Source organism: Perna viridis, chromosome 3, assembly GCF_037379345.1.
Source record: "Perna viridis isolate PV_CMFRI_1.1 ecotype Kerala chromosome 3, ASM3737934v1, whole genome shotgun sequence".
Lineage (NCBI taxonomy): Eukaryota > Metazoa > Mollusca > Bivalvia > Mytilida > Mytilidae > Perna > Perna viridis.
The window spans coordinates 16075929-16094544 of NC_142447.1; the positions used below are offsets into that span (position 1 = coordinate 16075929).

General features: G+C 32.1%; 2 protein-coding genes across 3 annotated transcripts in view; one reads left to right on the forward strand and one right to left on the reverse strand.

The window, feature by feature from the left end:
- Positions 1-238: 238 nt before the first annotated feature.
- The window catches only part of LOC148621183 (uncharacterized), a 41476-nt gene continuing 23098 nt past the window's right edge, over positions 239-18616 (reverse strand). Inside the window, exons 4-8 of the mRNA XM_088575290.1 lie at positions 12518-12747; positions 5816-5888; positions 3599-3824; positions 3209-3344; positions 239-2040 (exon numbers count right to left, since the gene is read on the reverse strand). Coding sequence (XP_088431416.1) covers positions 1897-2040; positions 3209-3344; positions 3599-3824; positions 5816-5888; positions 12518-12747 — 809 coding nt within the window. The 3' untranslated portion in view covers positions 239-1896. The remainder of the gene's footprint in view (positions 2041-3208; positions 3345-3598; positions 3825-5815; positions 5889-12517; positions 12748-18616) is intronic.
- The window catches only part of LOC148621184 (uncharacterized), a 73200-nt gene continuing 64439 nt past the window's right edge, over positions 9856-18616 (forward strand). The window contains exon 1 of one of the 2 annotated variants that reach the window (XM_088575294.1): positions 9856-10037. In XM_088575294.1, coding sequence (XP_088431420.1) covers positions 9981-10037 — 57 coding nt within the window. In that variant the 5' untranslated portion in view covers positions 9856-9980. The remainder of the gene's footprint in view (positions 10038-18616) is intronic. The other variant, XM_088575299.1, reaches the window with a different exon arrangement.

The following is an 18616-nucleotide window of genomic DNA, read 5'->3' on the forward strand; positions in this document are numbered from 1 at the left end:
GGGCTCTTGTCTAAACCGAACATATTTTACAGTCCTAAAGGAGTTCGGTTTACACAGGTTATACGGTACAATTGTTTCCATGGCCAGTCGAAGGCAGATTGTGGTTGTTAGTGATCTAACCGCTAATTGAAGGCACAGCTAGGTAAGGTTGTTGTCTCATTGGCACCTTCACCGTTCCTTCTTCCTACTCTTGCTGGATATCGAAGGCTAGACTCGCATCATTAAATAAAAAATCATGTACGTATAAAATCTTTTTTTTTATTTTGCAATAAATATATTAATGGTAGATTTATTTACAATGATTACGCTAAAATTATGCAAAACACACTCCAAACCGTTCTGTACAACTTAATACTGTTCCCGGTAAAAGTATAGCGGCGTTGCAGGTCTGCAGCATCTGCCTATACTCGAATTTGATTGGTCACACACACTCAGATGATGTATTAATAACACGCATGTGCATGCATAACCTAAACTAGAGTGAATTATTTACAACTTATTAGAAATAAATAAATTCATATCTATTCTACACGTATAAAAACTTTAAACCACAAATGATAATAAAAAGAAAAAAAGACTAGACAAAGGAATAAAACAGAAACTCAACATGATTCGGAAAATCGACAGCCATCTTTGATGGCAAAACATTGCACCAATGAAATAGTAGGAAAAATGAAACTGCAATTACTTCATACACTGCCTTTATATTAAGAAATAGAGCGTAAAATAGCAATAGAAAAACACAAAATTTCTTTATTTGGGGAATATGATTTTAAACATTAAATAAATTAGCTATTTTCAAATGGCCAAATCTGGGCATAAAGACTTGTAAATATCCTGTTGTAACTTTTCTTATATCTAAATTTCCGATCCCTTTAGCTTTTGTTAAATTGCTAAATACTAATTACAATATAAGCAAAGTTGAGCAAAATACGGCATTACTGCAATGATAAAGATACTGTTCAAAATATGACATGAAGGTATTCAACCCCTAATAAGTATACAGTTGTAAAATCAAAAAGACTAATAAATTGTACATTCATATAAATAAATCATGATCGGACGGATAATCAGAAAGACTTTTGGTACTTATATGCTACAAAAAACACTAAACATACACGTACTAGTTTGTCATTTTTAATTTATTTATAGTTGTCTACCAGTCCACATAAAATTAAGGTCCTCATTCTTTCGGTTATCAAGGCTTCAATTACTAGCTGATTAAATTAATATATTTTGCAGGGAAATGAACTGGAACGGAATGATACATATTTTTATCTTTTCTTCAGGAATTTCGAAAGAAAATGTTAAATTTCCATTTTTATACGATATTCCACTTAAACTTTTGAATTTCATGCCATGAAAAACTAGATCGAAACGAGAAAAGAAACCGATATCTTTTGACATTGTCGGATGTTTTGCAAAAATTTTCGCTCCACCCGATTCTTTTGTGGACTTATATTTTGATGAAACTTTGAGCATTTTATAAATGAAAACTATATCTATTCGCCTTTGAGTGATTGTATCAATTGCTTGAGATCTCTAGGAATTTCTTGCATTATAACACTAACAAAATTATCGCCATGTATATTTCTCCAAAAGAGGAGAGCGTTTTAATTACCCACAATACACTCTTTGCAAACATGTAGTAATTTGAAATCGGATTTCGGGATATGAAAAAATCTATTGTATATAATTTTGTTACAGCATTTAGAATTTAATCACATTAGTTTAATATTATAAACTCAAATAATGAACTGTAACGTTTATAATTCTATAAATAAAATACTTAGAACATACTTGACCCAAAAAAGGAGAGAATGTGTAACAGTTGGTCTTTCAAAGACCCTATTATGAAAAAATCAAAGTAACGCATACAAATATAAATAAGTGTTCCTAAATTTCTTGTGTTGTTCCATAACGCAGTCCATTCCTTGACTGTCCATTTTTCTTTCCAAAAATGATTTTACGCCGTCCAAGTCTTTCTGAAACCCAATCCGGGTGGATAATAAAGTGGCCACTACACGATGGCTGAGTTGTCTATAAAAAAAAAATGAGATGCATGTATTTATGTACCATAAGTGCCCCTAATTATAACCTACAAAAAGTCACGTTCCGCTCACAGGAAATTGCTCCAAGCCTATTGTGATACCATGTCAAGTGTAGATAGTGAGAGCAGTTCCCATTTGTCCTTGTTACCAGTTAATGTATCAATATAACTATGAACAAGTACTATCTTTAAAAAAAAGATAGCCGACGCAGTAAAATTTTCGTCTTTTATTTCTAAGTTTCTATATTTCTTTCAATAAAATAACATGCGGCACACAATTACAAATTTTCGATACAGTTTTTTTTCCAAACGACACTAAGTTAATATCAGTATTTGGCCAATCAGGAAACAGAATTGCGATCAGGTGACTTGAGTTTCCATTGACGAGCGTCCTTAAGGTCAAAGGGTAAAAAGCGAAACTATACCGACTGCTTCGGGAAAAAATTCCAAGGCAAAACAAAAAACAGACTAACACAAACAAAAAATTTCTGAAACATCTATCTTATTTCAATTACATTGTACTTAGTAACTTAGATGCCTTTCTGATGAATATTTATTGTCACCTGATTTATTTGCGGAGTTATCTTCAGCAAGCCTAATAATTTTGATTACTTCCCTTTACATGCAAAGGTGCCAGGTTAGCGTAATTTAACAGATCGAATGAACAGAAACGGACCAAAAAAAATGAATAAGGACATCATCTCTTATAAATATTTTCGATTTTTATTGCTAAATCTAAAACTAATCCCAATGAAGCCGAATAATAAACATGACGTAGAATTTTACAAAATAAAATAACTATGATGAGGTAACAACATGTACTAATAAATACATCATGTAAGGAATGACTGTTATATGTTTTTTCGGTGTATGAAAAAAAAAAGTGGAAGAAATAACCTCAATCACGCGGTGCACATTAAATAACCTGCTACGCATGTCATTTTCAAGCGTCATCAAGGGCATTGAGGTTATTTCAAATAGACTTAAAGAATACAACAGTCATTCCTTATAAAATTCTAAAAGAGTTTGATGACGTCACGGTCATTACAAAATTTTGTTTATGAGATGATGGACGATTTTTTTATCCAATCAGAAACCCTAATACTACTGATATTAAATTATATAGATTAATGCAAGTAAAATCAGTAACAAACTTACCATGAACATGCTTCGCTCATGTATGTAATCTTCTCCCCTTGGATAACGGATTGGTCTGCGGGTAGACATTGGTTTTATGTCGGTTTTGCTTCTTTCAAAAGCAGGAATCTGGGGAAAAGATGGCACTGAGTGCCTTCTGTAAAAAAAAACAATTAAAAAAATCAGCCTTATGGTCTTATAGGCTAGTTACGTTCACGGGTCTTTTCAGTTGACCTGACCGTTATACACTCTGTCGAATACATTTAATTTACCACTTAAGTATGTTTAGAGAGTGATAATTATTATTATCATTTATTGTCACACTATCCCTGATAATTAAACAGAAAAGTAAAATACAGAAAAAAAAAGTTGTCATATCGGCTCATGACTTTGTCTCGATTTAAAACTTACAATGCCTCTTGACGACTAACAGTCCGTCTATCTTCATACAATGGTCGCCAGCTCTGAGAGTAGTGGATTAAAGGGTCAGGCATGGAATTGTAGTTAGAATTGTTTGACCTTCTTCCTCCATAGGTGAAGGTCATCTGACGTTTTGGACGGAGTGCTTCTGGTGGCAGTGGTGGAGCAAGACTAGTAGGATACATGGTAGTCATGACGTTTGTGGCTAGATCTTTGTCTGAAAAAGAAATTCAATCTATGAAAATACGTAACACTTTGGCAAATTCCTGTTGACATTAATGAAAAAGGTAGTGGTTAAAGATACGGTAAATAATTTATTTTTTTCTTTGCTTACGAACTGCATATTTTGATTTTAAATCAATTCAAAGGCTATTTTCACTGTGAATTCACTTCCCTGACCCATTTCTGCGAATTTATCTGATACCAATTCCGGTTGGCTGGACGTATATCGTTAACATAACGTAATTGTAAAATCTTGTTTCTTATTAGACTTGATAACGAATTCATTTAGAAATCACGTGAACACATGTACATTGAAACTCGTGTAATCCAGACCCCCTTTGTTCTGTTTAGACACGTTTTCGGTTAATCCATGTTCAAATATATTAAAAATGGTAGGAAGAGACTTTAAAAAGTTTCTGGTTTAGACAGGTTTTTGGTTCATTCAGGGTGCTGTTTATTTGTAACTCCATATATTTAATCCAACCTGAAGCGTAGAATGTCAATTTTCGATGAAAAATGTCCAGCTCATTTCCTTATCGTTGAGTAATAACCCCAGAGGAAATACACGTAATGAGTTTTGTTGAGAATTCTATACAATAATCAACATGCAAAAAAATGTGGTACTGTTACGGGCCATGGAGCATGCTACTGTTCAATACACACACACATTTGTCCTTGGTTTTCTCTACTTTCAAGCGAATCGGATATTTACGTAAATATGATATAAATATTGTATAGATTATTTCAATAAATCTATACATGGAAAATTAAAACTTTTTGATCAAATACCTCATCGTCAAATGCGATTCATTTTTATTAAAATATTGAAATTAAAATTGAAATATCATAAAGTAGTGTAATTATATTAATATGCTTATAATTATGAGAAAAATACATGACATTTTCGTTTATTTGTTTCTTTTCTTTGTTTCCTTGTTTCATTTTTAACTAATTAACCTAATATGGTAGACATTATAATCTAGTTCTATCCACACCAGTAATAAAATATGTATCACGTTGCGGCTGAAAATGCATCATTCACTTAAACTGATAAAAACATTGTGACAATTATTGTTTCTATTTTCCAGACCTCAGAACTAAAGATATAAATGAATGACAATTTCCATCCATCTTGACAGATATGCATCGCATGCTATACTCATTATTAGTAGGAAAAATGGGAAAATGTTGTAAATTGAAAATAGTCCAGTTAAAGCAATTTCAGTATCAATTGTGGGATTCAATTATCACTCCCTACCCGACAATATGCTTTTTACAGACAACGAAATATTCATTAAGTCTTAAAACATTTTGTACTGAATTGTTTATACATTATTAATCAATTATTCTATAACTAACTGATATCTTTTTTCGTGCTTAATGGCCTTTGACCTACTTTTCGATTTAGTATATTTCCAATGTTATTGAACACCAAATGGTACAGCAGTAATCGTGCTTCGGTAGAATCTTTTTATTCGAATCATAGGTACAGTAATACATGTCTAAATCGCATTAGAAGCAAATAAGAAAAATATCCAAACCAGACACTTTTTGAAATCTCTTTTTATCATTTTTCATATATTTTGTGCATGGATAAATCGAATGTCTGTCTAAACCAAACACACTCTACAGTCCAAAATGGGCTCAGTTTAAACAGGTTCAACTGTAGTAGAAGGTGACTACAATAATTCAATCTTTCGGGTTCGATCATGATAAAAACCAATATAACACTTTAGATTAAAGTAGACGTACGGTTAGCCTCTACTTGCAAATAAAAAGAAACCACTACTCTCCAAAGGAACACCTGAGCTATGCCCCGTGTTTGATGGAGTTCGTTTTTCTATGTGCGTGTGTTTTTTCGTTCAAGTGCCGTATCTTTGGTATATCTTCTTCCTTCGTTGGGGTGGGGGGGTGGGGGGGGCAGACATTGAATGACTATTAGTATTTGACTGGGCTATATCAACAAGAGGAGTAAGTACTACTTACCGTACTGATTTGAACTATTGACCCAAGATTTCAACTCTGGGACATATGTCATAGGAGGTCCACGAGTAATATCCTGCAATAAAAATAGCAAAATCTTTTTATGGCGGAAACACTACAAATGCGTTCTGGTACCATAACATATTTGTGTATAAATACGGGAACAACCTAATTACGAATCATGCATTAAGCATCTTTCCTATTAATGGGATACATTGTTTTAGAATTGGATGAAGTTTGATCTATATTGGCACAGTTACTTAATATGCATAAGTGATTTTGATCAAAAAAAGAAAGGAAAAGAAAAAAGAAGAAGACTTTAAAAATAAAGGTAGCCGACGCAGTACAACTTGTTCCTTTTGCTCATAATTTTCTACATTTCATTCAGGAAATAACACATGACACGCAATTTTAATTTTCGATACAGTTTTTTTGGAACGCCACTAAGTTATCAGTATTTGGCCAATCGGGAAAACAGAAATGCGATCAGGTGACTTGCGTTTCCATGGAAGAGCGTCTTTAATGTCAAAGGGTAAAAAGCGAAACTTTACCGACTGCGTCGGAAAAATACTTGACAAAATTAATTTGATGTATAAAGACGATGCACACAATAAATTCAATTGGTCTAAAAAAGTTAATGATTCAAAATGATGTATTATATTTTTTTTTTCAAAACGATTTAATACGTCATCAAAAGTATTTTGGTTGTACATTTTTTACGTTTCTTTTATCGCCTTCTTTGTCTGATATTTATGTTGTTTTATACCCGAATACGACAATCACAAAATTAATTATAAAATACAAGTATAAAATAACGCCATAGTCTTACTTAAAGTTATGTAAATGTCTTTGACCCAAATTCTTTTTGTACAGATGTTAAAATACATTACTAACAATTATGAAGTAGAGACGAGCAGACAATATCCTTTCAAATGTGTACTTTTAACTAAAATACCAAATTGAAAGGAATATGGGTTAAGAATATCAGATAAGGCTAAAAACTTATTGAAAGAACGACATGCATTAAGGTGAATAGTCTGAAAGAAGAGATAATATCTGAAGCACGACGTTCCGCCCCAACTCCTTGACAAAAATATCTTTCAATAAAAGAAAAAATATGACCATGTAACAAGAATCGTCTTTGAGCTGAAAAACAATTACTTGTCATAATTACGTTGCGAGTAAGTATATCCTTCAATATGAAGTATGGATAGTTTCATGACGTGTAGTAAAGACGTCTGCGTTCGAAATATGTCGCGTTTTATTCTTTTTGCTCCAATCTAAGGATCCATTTTTGTATTTGGAGTCACCCGCAATTAACTTTGATCAAATCGCCTGATCCTCTAAAATTCTACTATGGTATTCAGTTTTTCACGTTTTTTTTCATTAATAAATGCTCATTTTTTCTTTGATAGTCACCTGCAATTAACTTTTATCAACACACGTATCTTAAAATAGGGTGTTGACTTAAGCAATGAGTGCTTGGTTGTTCGAACGTCTGTTTATCTTAAAGTAATATGTAATTGATCTGCAATTTAACCTTACCGTTACTTAACCTCATTCTTATGCAATACAATTATTATCCATAATAATTGACAATTACGAAACCTTTGCAAAGTTGCCAAGGCTGTGTGTTGTTTCGACTTATAAAGCCATTTTGACGATAAAGTAAACAATTCGAAAAGATTTATTAGACTTCGCGGTCGTCGTTTCGATTTGACCGACGCTTGCGAAGCTGGTATGGCAATTGCCTTTAAAGACCTATATAAAGAACATTAACAAATAGTTCGAATACATCTTAATATTGTAAAAAAACTTGCAACTCGATCATACAATGTGTGACAATTTTTTTTATTTGGGGGGGTGGGGGGGGGGGGGTAGCAAAGATCCATGCTTATCTTAGCTGTCGTATGACCATCCCTTTAAACCGTAATTTGATTAAAGATGTTTTATTTGATAGTTGTCAGTGCATTTTTATTTCTTTTATATTTTGTTTGTTGTTGATGATTTCTTTATTTATTGTGACTTTTCGATGTCACTTTTAACACGACTTATCATTATTTTAACACCCACACCAGTACTAGTTCATTTAAAACAGTTTTTGATGTTACATACAAAATTAAAATTGAAACGTAAAAGCAATTTCTTAATCAAAGACTTACTGGCTTTCTGTAATAGAATGTATGGACTTATATGTATATGAATTCTACAACATGTTTAAACTTAATTAGTAAATAAATACATTTAAAGAAACAAACTTGAATCAAACACGCGTGGTGGAAGTTCGTCTTTTGATATTCTTTTCAACTACGCTTGTACTAAGAAATTTGCATACAATTGTATAACAGCTTTTTATCTTATTTGCGTTTTTTTTTTTTTTTTTGTTTTTTTTTTTTGTTTTTTTGTTTTGTCTTTCACATGTATAAAAACCATGTTACAAAGGTAATGCTTTTACATTTCACATGCATTAAATTTTGCTTATTTTTTTGCCTGTTTAAAATTTATATTCTAGACAGTAATTATTTGCTTATTAATGCATTCCACCGGAAATATAGAAATTCAGCAATGACACAAGAATTATTTTCTAATGAACATTATTATTAAAATTTATCATAATCTTACATTCTTACATCAAGCTTTCGAATTCCTTTAACTGCTATTATATATTCTAAAGTGGTTAATATTTTAAAACATGCATTAGTCATTAGACTAACGGATGATAAAAACTCGCTCAATGTCAATGTAACTTTTAAAACAGCTGAGTTTACAAAACTTTAATGCGAAAAATTTCACCTACCGTCAACGAAAATGGTTCATCGTCCGTATTAACAACTTCATCTTCCATTTTGGTAAAAGTATTTGAACACTGAATGATTTTTCAGTTTTTACAATTATCTGAACGGCGCATCTTGAAATGGATAAATTAAATTTAGTGCCAAGATCACTGTTGAATGGGTAGAACATATATTCTCAGATATCAAATTACTAGATACCCATTTATCGCTACCTTACCAATTGTATTGTTGGTTTTTTAACAATTATTCACAATAAACCTCTAAATGATCTTTGTCATACGGGTCACTAATTCTATAGTCATTAAATTGTCCGGACTTACACGATGAAATAGAGTTGTTTCGGCACTTGATAGTGGAAACAATGTTATTTTAATATTTACATTATACCACCTATTTTCATTTCAACAATCTTTGTACTTTTAGACCAAATTGTTCTGGTAATTCGAGACGCCTAGAAACGACCTCAAATACTCATTTATCCGAGTCTTTATCGATGAATTACGCGTTTTAAATATTACATATAGATTTTCAGATTGTTGTTATATGTATGTGATTTTTTTCCATTTCCTTGATAGCAAAACCTGGAATTTTTAATGGTTGTTTTCAAAGCAGGAGGTATTCAGGTTTGGCTAATATGTAAGTACAAGCGCCAGTAGAAATCAAAATTAAGGGGCCATTTGAAATGCCCCTTCGAAATTCGAAACAATCCATATTCATTCCATGCTGTCATGAGAGTATTACATAGAGAGATTTTATTCAAATTCGACAAACCGCATAGAAGAGACAATGTGTACAATGTTATGAGAGACACACAAACATACAAACAGACAAACGATACAAAGAATATAATTCAAACAGTTTTCTATGAGGAAAAATATCTAGCAGAACAGATTCGGTGAAAAATTTGGAAAACGCAGCGGGTGACCCGATGAGGTAAACCATGGAAATATTACATCTACTCCAACATTAACGTGTACAATATCATTCCCTACTTTTTTAACAAACACAAGAAAAAAAATAAAGTAGATGATAATTGATTTTATTGTTTTTACACGTACAAATCCAGACAGACTAACCTCTGAACTGCTTTTTATTGAGTCTAATATTTCTTACAGATTTAAATATATCATAAAAGTCTGGATTAGAATAATATACATGACAATAACAATATTATTTGTATTGTATATCAACTCAAGACCAATGATCGTATCAATGCATATAAAAATGTTATCATTTAAATTAAGTTTAATGAAACAATTAGATAAACTGATTTAAATATATTATGGAGACTAATACGAAATATATCTATAAAATTTAGTAATTTGTTAGAGGAAAATTGAAAATTAAGGTAAAGAAAGGAGTAGCGCAAAAGCATGACGCTTTACCCAAGATCTACAATCATGGCATGTGGAAGTCATCATAAAGTTAAGGTAGGCCAATTTTTGACAAGTTAGTCTGTTTGATTAAGTAGAGCTCCATCAAAGAATCATACTGAAGGTATCAAATTAAAGTGATATTTGCATGTCTTTTGGACCGAAACAGTTTGAAGGGAAATCCTTGCAGGGGGGCGTTATGACATACAGATGAGATCAGTTCTTACCTCTCAGGTGAACTGTCAGAAGAGCCGGCTCTAGGACATACAGATGAGATCAGTTCTAACCTCTCAGGTGAACTATCAGAAGAGCCGGCTCTAGGACATACAGATAAGATCAGTTCTAACCTCTCAGGTGAACTGTCAGAAAAGCCGGCCCTGGAATTGTTCTATGACACCTTGAAAACTGTCCCACAGCCGGCTCTTCTGACAATTCTACTAGCAGAAGTGCAGGTTCTACGAAAATAGTTCTACTACTAGAGCAAATCCTTTTGACAGTTCTAGCAGAGCCAGCTCTACAAAAAAATACAATTCCACTAGCAGAGCCAGCTCTACAAAAAATACAATTCCACTAGCAGAGCCAGCTCTACAAAAAAAAAATACAGTTCCACTAGTAGAGCCGGCTCTGTTAGAACTTTCAGAACAACTGTCTCTATAACTGTCCGAGAACTGTTCTAAATCTCTCATAGAACTGTTCTTCTGACAGTTCTAGGACAGTTTTGTGAGAGGTTAAAACTGATCTCATTTGTAGACATGTCCTCAACAATGAAAGTCTCGGCGAAAACCTAATAGAGAGTTTTCACAGACAAATGGGAATGGAATTTTTTCTATGAATAATAGAACAAAATCTTGATAAAAGTATCTATTAATTACACCTAACCTTCATATGAAGATTGAAATTAGAATATATGATGTATCATTCTGTAGATGTTTATTTCTCATTAAGACAGAACCATTTATTAAGAATTAATACAAATGTACCCGTTCTCATATTTCTAGACACATGATATATGTATTAATAAATCCATTTGTATCATTCAAACATTCAGAAACCTACATATTTTTTTTAAAAATGCAGTATACGAAAATCTCACATATCAAATTAGATATTTGACAAATGTATTACGAAACCACATTGAAAGGAGGAATAACTTAACGGGCACAAGTAGCTTTTTCCGTATAATAGTATAGTGGTGTCAAAATGTAAGACATAAAACGTTAAATCGACTAGGGTTTAAAGCAAGTTTTGCGTCGTCAGAATTTGGACTGGTTAATCATCCTTTTATATTTGTTTGTTGCAGAATTTCTGGGATTCCGTTCCGAAGGAAACAGTTGTTGGGACATTTTACGAATATATTACAGCGCGTAATATAGTTAACTTCAAGGAATAAGTTTGGTGTTCCCTTGATTGAATGATTATTACCTAATACGTTTTACTGGAAATTAACAACGATACTAAAAATTTGTATCATTTCAAAGATATTTTAATCTAAAAACAGAGGGTCAATTGTCCAGTAAGCAACACAAGAAAGTCTATCTTGTAATTACCATTAAATCAAGGGAAGACAATTTTCATTTCCTGAAGTAAATTTTATTTCTCGATGTTAAAAAATTCGACGTTCTAGTTCCACATAAACGATGGATGATCCTTACAAAGCAATTAATTCTAAATAAGACGATAAAAATATCGATTGAACAGGAGATATGAAATCTTTACTTGCCATAAATTAACGAATTATACCTGTGCAAACACGTAATTACGTTTATAAAGATGTTACGGGTATTTGTCTATGACATAATAACCAATTTATTTCAAATTGGTACCAACAGGCAATTTCATTACTTCCCAATTTTCTGCATATAAAACAAATTGCTCTGATAATCGATCTTTGGTTGAATATAATGTTTGATATGCAATGTGTGTAGTAAAATTCACATAAAAATTGAATGCACAGGAAATAATCAAGAAATGTAATGGTAACTGCAGAACTGTAACGTGTCATTAATTACAGAAAGAGATGACTAAAAGAGCACAATTTAAATATTTTCTTGGTTGTTGGTCTTTCTTAACTTTAGCGTCTTTTCAAAATCTAGATCTTAAGTATTTAATATTACCAGTCAACATTTAGCTAATGACATAAAAATCATGATTTAAAAAAATAGATTCAAATCTCAAACGTGCTGTCTTGTAAGGCTATGCATAGACATAAAAAATGATTAAAGGGGCAACACATTAATTCTTATATTTGGTGGGTTTCATTAATGCTAGCAAAAGAAATTATCGTGGGGCGGCATTGTGGTTATATAACCATAAAGGAGTCCAACTTGAAACGGGGAAAGAAGGCATATATGAAACCCAACACGACAAGTTAAGGTTGGCTACCTCTAAAAATTGATTTATAACAACCCCGCCGATGTTAATGATGAATCAATTCAATTTTAAACCTCAGTTATGATGGAATAAACATAGCTAATAACTATCGGTATTGCAATCATATAATTACTGTTACTCTTATTGAAAATAAAATATACACTTACCTCGGAGTCTCCAAAGACGTAGCCTGGTATTACACTACTGGGTCGATCTTCTATATCGTCTCCCGGTCCTCCACCGTAAGGCGTTGGTGCTCTATGGAAACCTAATGAGGTCTGGGATCTTAAAGGTATATCCTCGTTCGTCTGAGGTTCGGGCCAACACAACCAGTGATACTCTTTCGATTTGTCTGTTGTAGTATCAGGAACTGGCGTATGTGCCTTAGGAACCTCGTCTGCAATTAAAAAAGTGATTTTTAAAATGTGTAACCAACATACTATGTAGTTATCCACATAACTAAGTGTTTCCATAATTAATAGTCCCATCATGTCACGTTCGAGTTGTTTTATATTGAATCTCTAACTGCTGAATTGAACATATTTTTTTTGTTTTCAATAATTAACGATGTTAATCTTTGAAAATGGTTTCTAGCCAATAATATTTTTTAGAATAGTCAGCAGAAGCAATTACCTCCTGAAATTAACCAAAAATATTCCAACAAGTTAAAGTAAAAATAAGGTGACAATGGTGATAAATGTAAGAAAAAATGTAAGCACAAAAAGAGAAAAATTTTACCTTAACCTATTCGGTTTCTTTTTCGACAAAACAATGAAGGCATTAAATTTAATAGTCAAAAAAAAAAAGAAAAGAGAGAGAAAAAAACAGTATTCACATATTCCCTACCTAGTAACGAAAGACCCCAGACATTAATCATAAAGGGGGTAATTCATGAGTGGTAATATAAAAATGTCCTGATGAAAAGGCACTTTTTGATGTATAATTATCTAAAAAGCAACCGAAGAATCTGAAGTGATTTTGCGACAACAGTTATGGATCAATTAAAAGTCTACTCAACTCGATGACAGACCGTACCATCACTCGACCTCCATATCATGCCGCGAAATATAGGTCTGGTATTTAATATAACCCCAAACATTCCTCTTCAAGTTTAATTTCTGTCGTCAATTGAAGCTAATATGATTTAACAATATATATTACGTTTAGTTTAGTATTGTTTGACAGGTGCGAGATATTAAACAATTATGGGGGATGAAAAGATTGTTGAGCGGTTAAGCTGTTGCACAGTACATCACAAACAAAACTTTTTAAACACATTTAAAGGCCTTTTCAAAGACTGGTCTGAGATAAACTGATTTAAATGGGGTATGTTTATATGTTTAAAATGGTTTTAATAAACGAGTTTTTCACAACTGAAATAATATTTTAATTAAAGACCACCGATGTCTTATAATTTCCCTTTTTATCTATGATCTTGAATAAATACTACTTAACCTCATAAATTATATTGTATAATAGCAATTACAATTGACATCAAGAGCTAAAGATGTACAACTCATTTCTTCAAATGATATTTTACATTCAATCTTTGAGATACCTTATACTTATAAAAGTTCTATCTATGGTAAATTCATACAATACATGTACATGTTTTTACTACCACAATTCCACCTACACAGCTACACAGATTAAGTAGCTGTCTTTGTAAGAATCATGCAAAATCTGAAAAATGTTATACACCCCAAAAAAGGCTACATATTATTATTATTTTTTTTAATTAAGTTGTTTTATGGGTCTATACTATGAACTGTGTAATTATTCATTCAAATCTGCCTGCTCTTAGGAGATAATCCACTGACATTGAAAATCCAGTAGATTCTGTTGTATTTGAACGCCATTTACAAAGTTATCTCCCTTAATTTTGAAATCTACAGTGTATTCTATGTAATTTTTATCTGTGGATTGAAGTAAAATATGTATTAGATTCAACCTGGGACTAGTGAATCAAAAGTAATGGGGGTATTGTTCTTGGTATGATAGTTAATAGGTTTTGCAAATGACGTAATTTAAAAGATGAAATGGAAACGTTTTTTTTTAACTGTGTAGGAAAAAAGAGCATGCATATGTGAGAATATTCACTCAATCTAAGGTATCGACAACTCCTGCATCAGTGCCCTAGACATGGTGGAAATATATGCCATGTAATGAGGTTAGCATGCATGAAATTTTAACATAATGCATTAGCAAATGGGGAATCGTATGCTTGGATTGGAAAATGAGAGCATTGTAAATATATAGTGTACTGGAAATTATGCATCAGTAAATAGGAAACAGTGTCGTGGGAATTTAGAAATGATACTTTTAGTAAACGGGGCATTGGGAAATGATGCGTAAGTATATGGGGAACAGCGTCCTTGAGACTTCGGAATGACGCTTTTTTAAATGGGGAATAGTGTCCTTGGAATTGGGAAATGATGCATTTGAGAATGGAGTAAAGTGTTCTTGAGAATTGGAAACAGGTGACTTGGACATGGGACATGATCCATTAGAGAATTTGGAATTAAGTACTGGGTTTTGAAAATGATACATTAGAGCTCCGAACAGTTGCTTTTGGGATTTCAAAAAGATAAATTGGCGAATAAAGAAAGGTTAAACTAGGCATCTGTAATATATTTTGTTCTTGATATAGTTGAATAAAACAGTAGGGATTTAATAATGAGAATAGGAGAATGGGCGAAGAATACAGGATTCATGTACAATGTATGGAATTTTCGTGTAAAATTCAGGAAAACACAATGTAACTAAGAAAGAGGATAGGGGAAGGGAAAATTTGAGTAAAAAAGCTGTGGTATTTTTTTTTTTAAATATGTTAAATACAAAATATCAATGATACTGAAATAAAGGATCGTTAGTTTAGATATCATGTTAAAAGTCGGATGCACATAGACAATGAAAATGCAAAGGCTCCAAAATAAAATAACTGTAAATATGCTTCCGCTTTTTAATTCCACATTGCATTTTAACCATTTCATTTGCTCATATTTAGACACTTGCTTACCTAAGTCTAACAAACGGTGTCTAGCTCCGAAAGTCTCAAAACAAGGAAACAGCTTGATATTTTTCATTTCATATTTCAGATTTAAATTTCAAAGTTGATATCGATTTTTTTTAGAATTAGTACCATTTGCTGCTTTAGACGTCTAGTCTTCATCCGTTTCTAATATTATCTTTACACTTCAGAAAGGCTTAATGTAAATATTACTTATTGACGTTGTGAATAATTCGAAACAATTTTTGTTTTAAGATTGATTTTAAATGAATAAATACTTATGATATTAGGAGGCTGGACGTTTCAATTAAGAAAAGTTTTTATCAATTTCAATCCAGACGGTTTGAAAACGATGAAAATGTACGAACGTTTATTTTCAGATTTTCTTCGAACATTGAAACAGAGATGTTTCAGGGTAAATACGTAGATTCTAACTTTACGACGTCTGTTAATTTTTAGATACTTAAAATACATAGTTTGTCATTCATTTTATACCTAATGTTTATCATACATTTTTTGCATCATTTTCAAATTCTCATTTGCTGATATTAACCCTTTAAAAAAAAATTAGTGAGGCAAGATTGAGTTAAATCCTTTCCTCAAAGTGCTATTTGAAATCTCGTACCTATTTTTCATATGATTCATTGCCAAAATTTGAAGTCAGCAAGTTATCTTCAATACTAATAAGTAATAAGTGAACATCCTTAATTCTAGAGGACAAATCCCTACTTGTTCATGTTATTACCTCACAAATGAAAATGTCTTTAACTGTAAGAAAACACTATTCAACAACTAAATATGCAGAACATGCTTCATACATGAACTCAATGACATAACTGTATGCATAGCGCTCTAACACGTGTACATAGTACATGTACAATTCAGGGTTATTCAAATGTTTAAACTTAATTGAGCTGCTTTATTTGAAATGAACAATCTTCAATTCTACTAAATATTAAAACCCAATTCATGTTTTGGTAGTCTAAAAAGAAATGGCATCGATGTCCTTAATTACGTAACCGCGTCTGATTGAAATGTCGACAAACAGATCGTTCATCACATGCAAACAAGTTAAAATGAATGCCACATTTTATTAGGGAATAAAACAGATGGTATGTGAAATTATGTGAATCGATGCGATGATTGCCCCCCACTCCCCCCCCCCCCCCGAAAAAAAAATTCAAATGATATGTACACGACTTTCATATCAGAAATTAAAAATATATTAAGAAAGATTTCCATGCGATTTCCATGAAAACTTTTTTTTTCGTTTTCCTCTATGTGGTACCTATCGAGTAATAAAACTGTAGCAATTACACCATAGGCTGAGAAAACAAATCTTTACGGCCAAGAAATTGCATACTAACCTATTAAAATTTAAGAGCATTGTTATACCTGTATATTTAATGTAATACAATACAATAATTATTTAACAATAAGTGTAAGTGTTTGTAAGAATCAGGCAAAATGGGAAAAATCAGAAACATACATGTCAAAACCCCACCAATCTGATAATATATTATCAATCAAGGATACCTTCTCTATTTGAAAAGACCATTATTTAATCAGTACATCACTGGCTTTCCTCAGTAATTTTTCTTCAACAGAATGTTAGAAAAATGAGGTTTTTGACACAGTTATTTGCCCTTGAAATGTTCATTTTCAGTGCCGTGATTTCAATGAAATTGTAACTCAATGGGCCAGCATGATATGGAAAATCTTGTCTGTTTTCCTTGATTCTGATAGTGAAAATAGTCAAATTAAACTTTCAAAATGGTGGTTTTTTCATGAAATGTTTCACCCACTGCCAGATTATTACGGGGACCGATACTTAATCCCTTAGATTGATCGTGCAATAAAGGCAAAACTAGAACTGACCTCAACAATTTTTTTTCCAATACAAGCAGGTATCCTTTTCAGTGAAAGTTCAGACAATATGTTTCAGTTTCAAAGCACTTATTGTACCTTCAGTAACATATGCCCTAACCGAGAAATGAAGTCAAACCGCTGTTTCATCAATATTTAAAAAGTATCGACATTATAAAATGCAATAAACTGCGACGGAAAAGAGGTAATAGAAGTAAAAGAAAACCCACGACGCAATCAATTTATATTAACCGCACATAAATAGTTAACAACCTCCATAAGGGTCATAAATACTGTCTGTGGATAAAAAGAGATATACTGTTAAGTGTCATGCAACCTTTACTCGCTTTTTTTGTTCCTTTATCAACCTTTAACAATAGATGTTTGCCCTATAAATGCCAAAGTACTTTTATTTTAATGTTTTACTACTTTAATAAAACACTTTGAAATACTTTTATTTTAATGGTTGGTCGGCAACTAGAAGTATCTAGCAAGACACAGAGACAAATTAACGGCCATATACAAACTCACCTGACATGAGAAAAGCAAAGTTTTTGTTCTTGCAATGATCATTCAAGTGGTGTTATACATCAAAGATAGACATCTGCATCACGCATACGAAGAGAATAATATCTCAAGGAATCTTTATGCATTTATGTCATTATGACATTGACAGTTGCAATATTTTACAGACTTTTTAACACTTGATTTGCCTTGAGTTTTTCAGTTCAGTAATTTTGTTAATACCCTACATTATATTATCTAGCACGAAGTCATAAAGAAGGTTCAATGTTTGTCTTGCTGCATGCATCATTTCTTGGTACTGCTGACTTTTTATGAAAAATAAGCAAATTTGTTTTATCCGTTTAGGTTCCATTTCATTTTAAAAAATCAGAGACTGACAATAGTAGAAGTATTTCGTGGTGCAGAAAAATCCACCGAACAAAAAAATGTTTTTGTCTACATATGATATATTTTGATGTAACGATAATTCTTTCTGTAATGAGTTCTGTATTTTTTTATATTATATTTATTTCTTCCTAATACCAACCAAATCAGTGTTATCTCAAAAGTGAAATAACCCAGTGACAAACAAAGAGTTGTTCAGTGGTCTGTAAGTGTTTATAAAAAAATGGTGGTTTATGACATGCACGAAACAACTTCTGCTTATTTTTTAACGCCTGATAATCAAATACTTAAGATAATAACAAGATATAATAATCTGATAGCAAAATACATTAAGGGTAGAATATACTGTGAGGCATTATGATCAGGTCAGATATGCACAGTTAAAACTTAAGGAGGTAGACCTAGGGTAAGGGACATAATATTAAAATCAGAGATATGCTTTTATTATATTCAATTTCACCAGAGCCTATCAAGCTTTAGT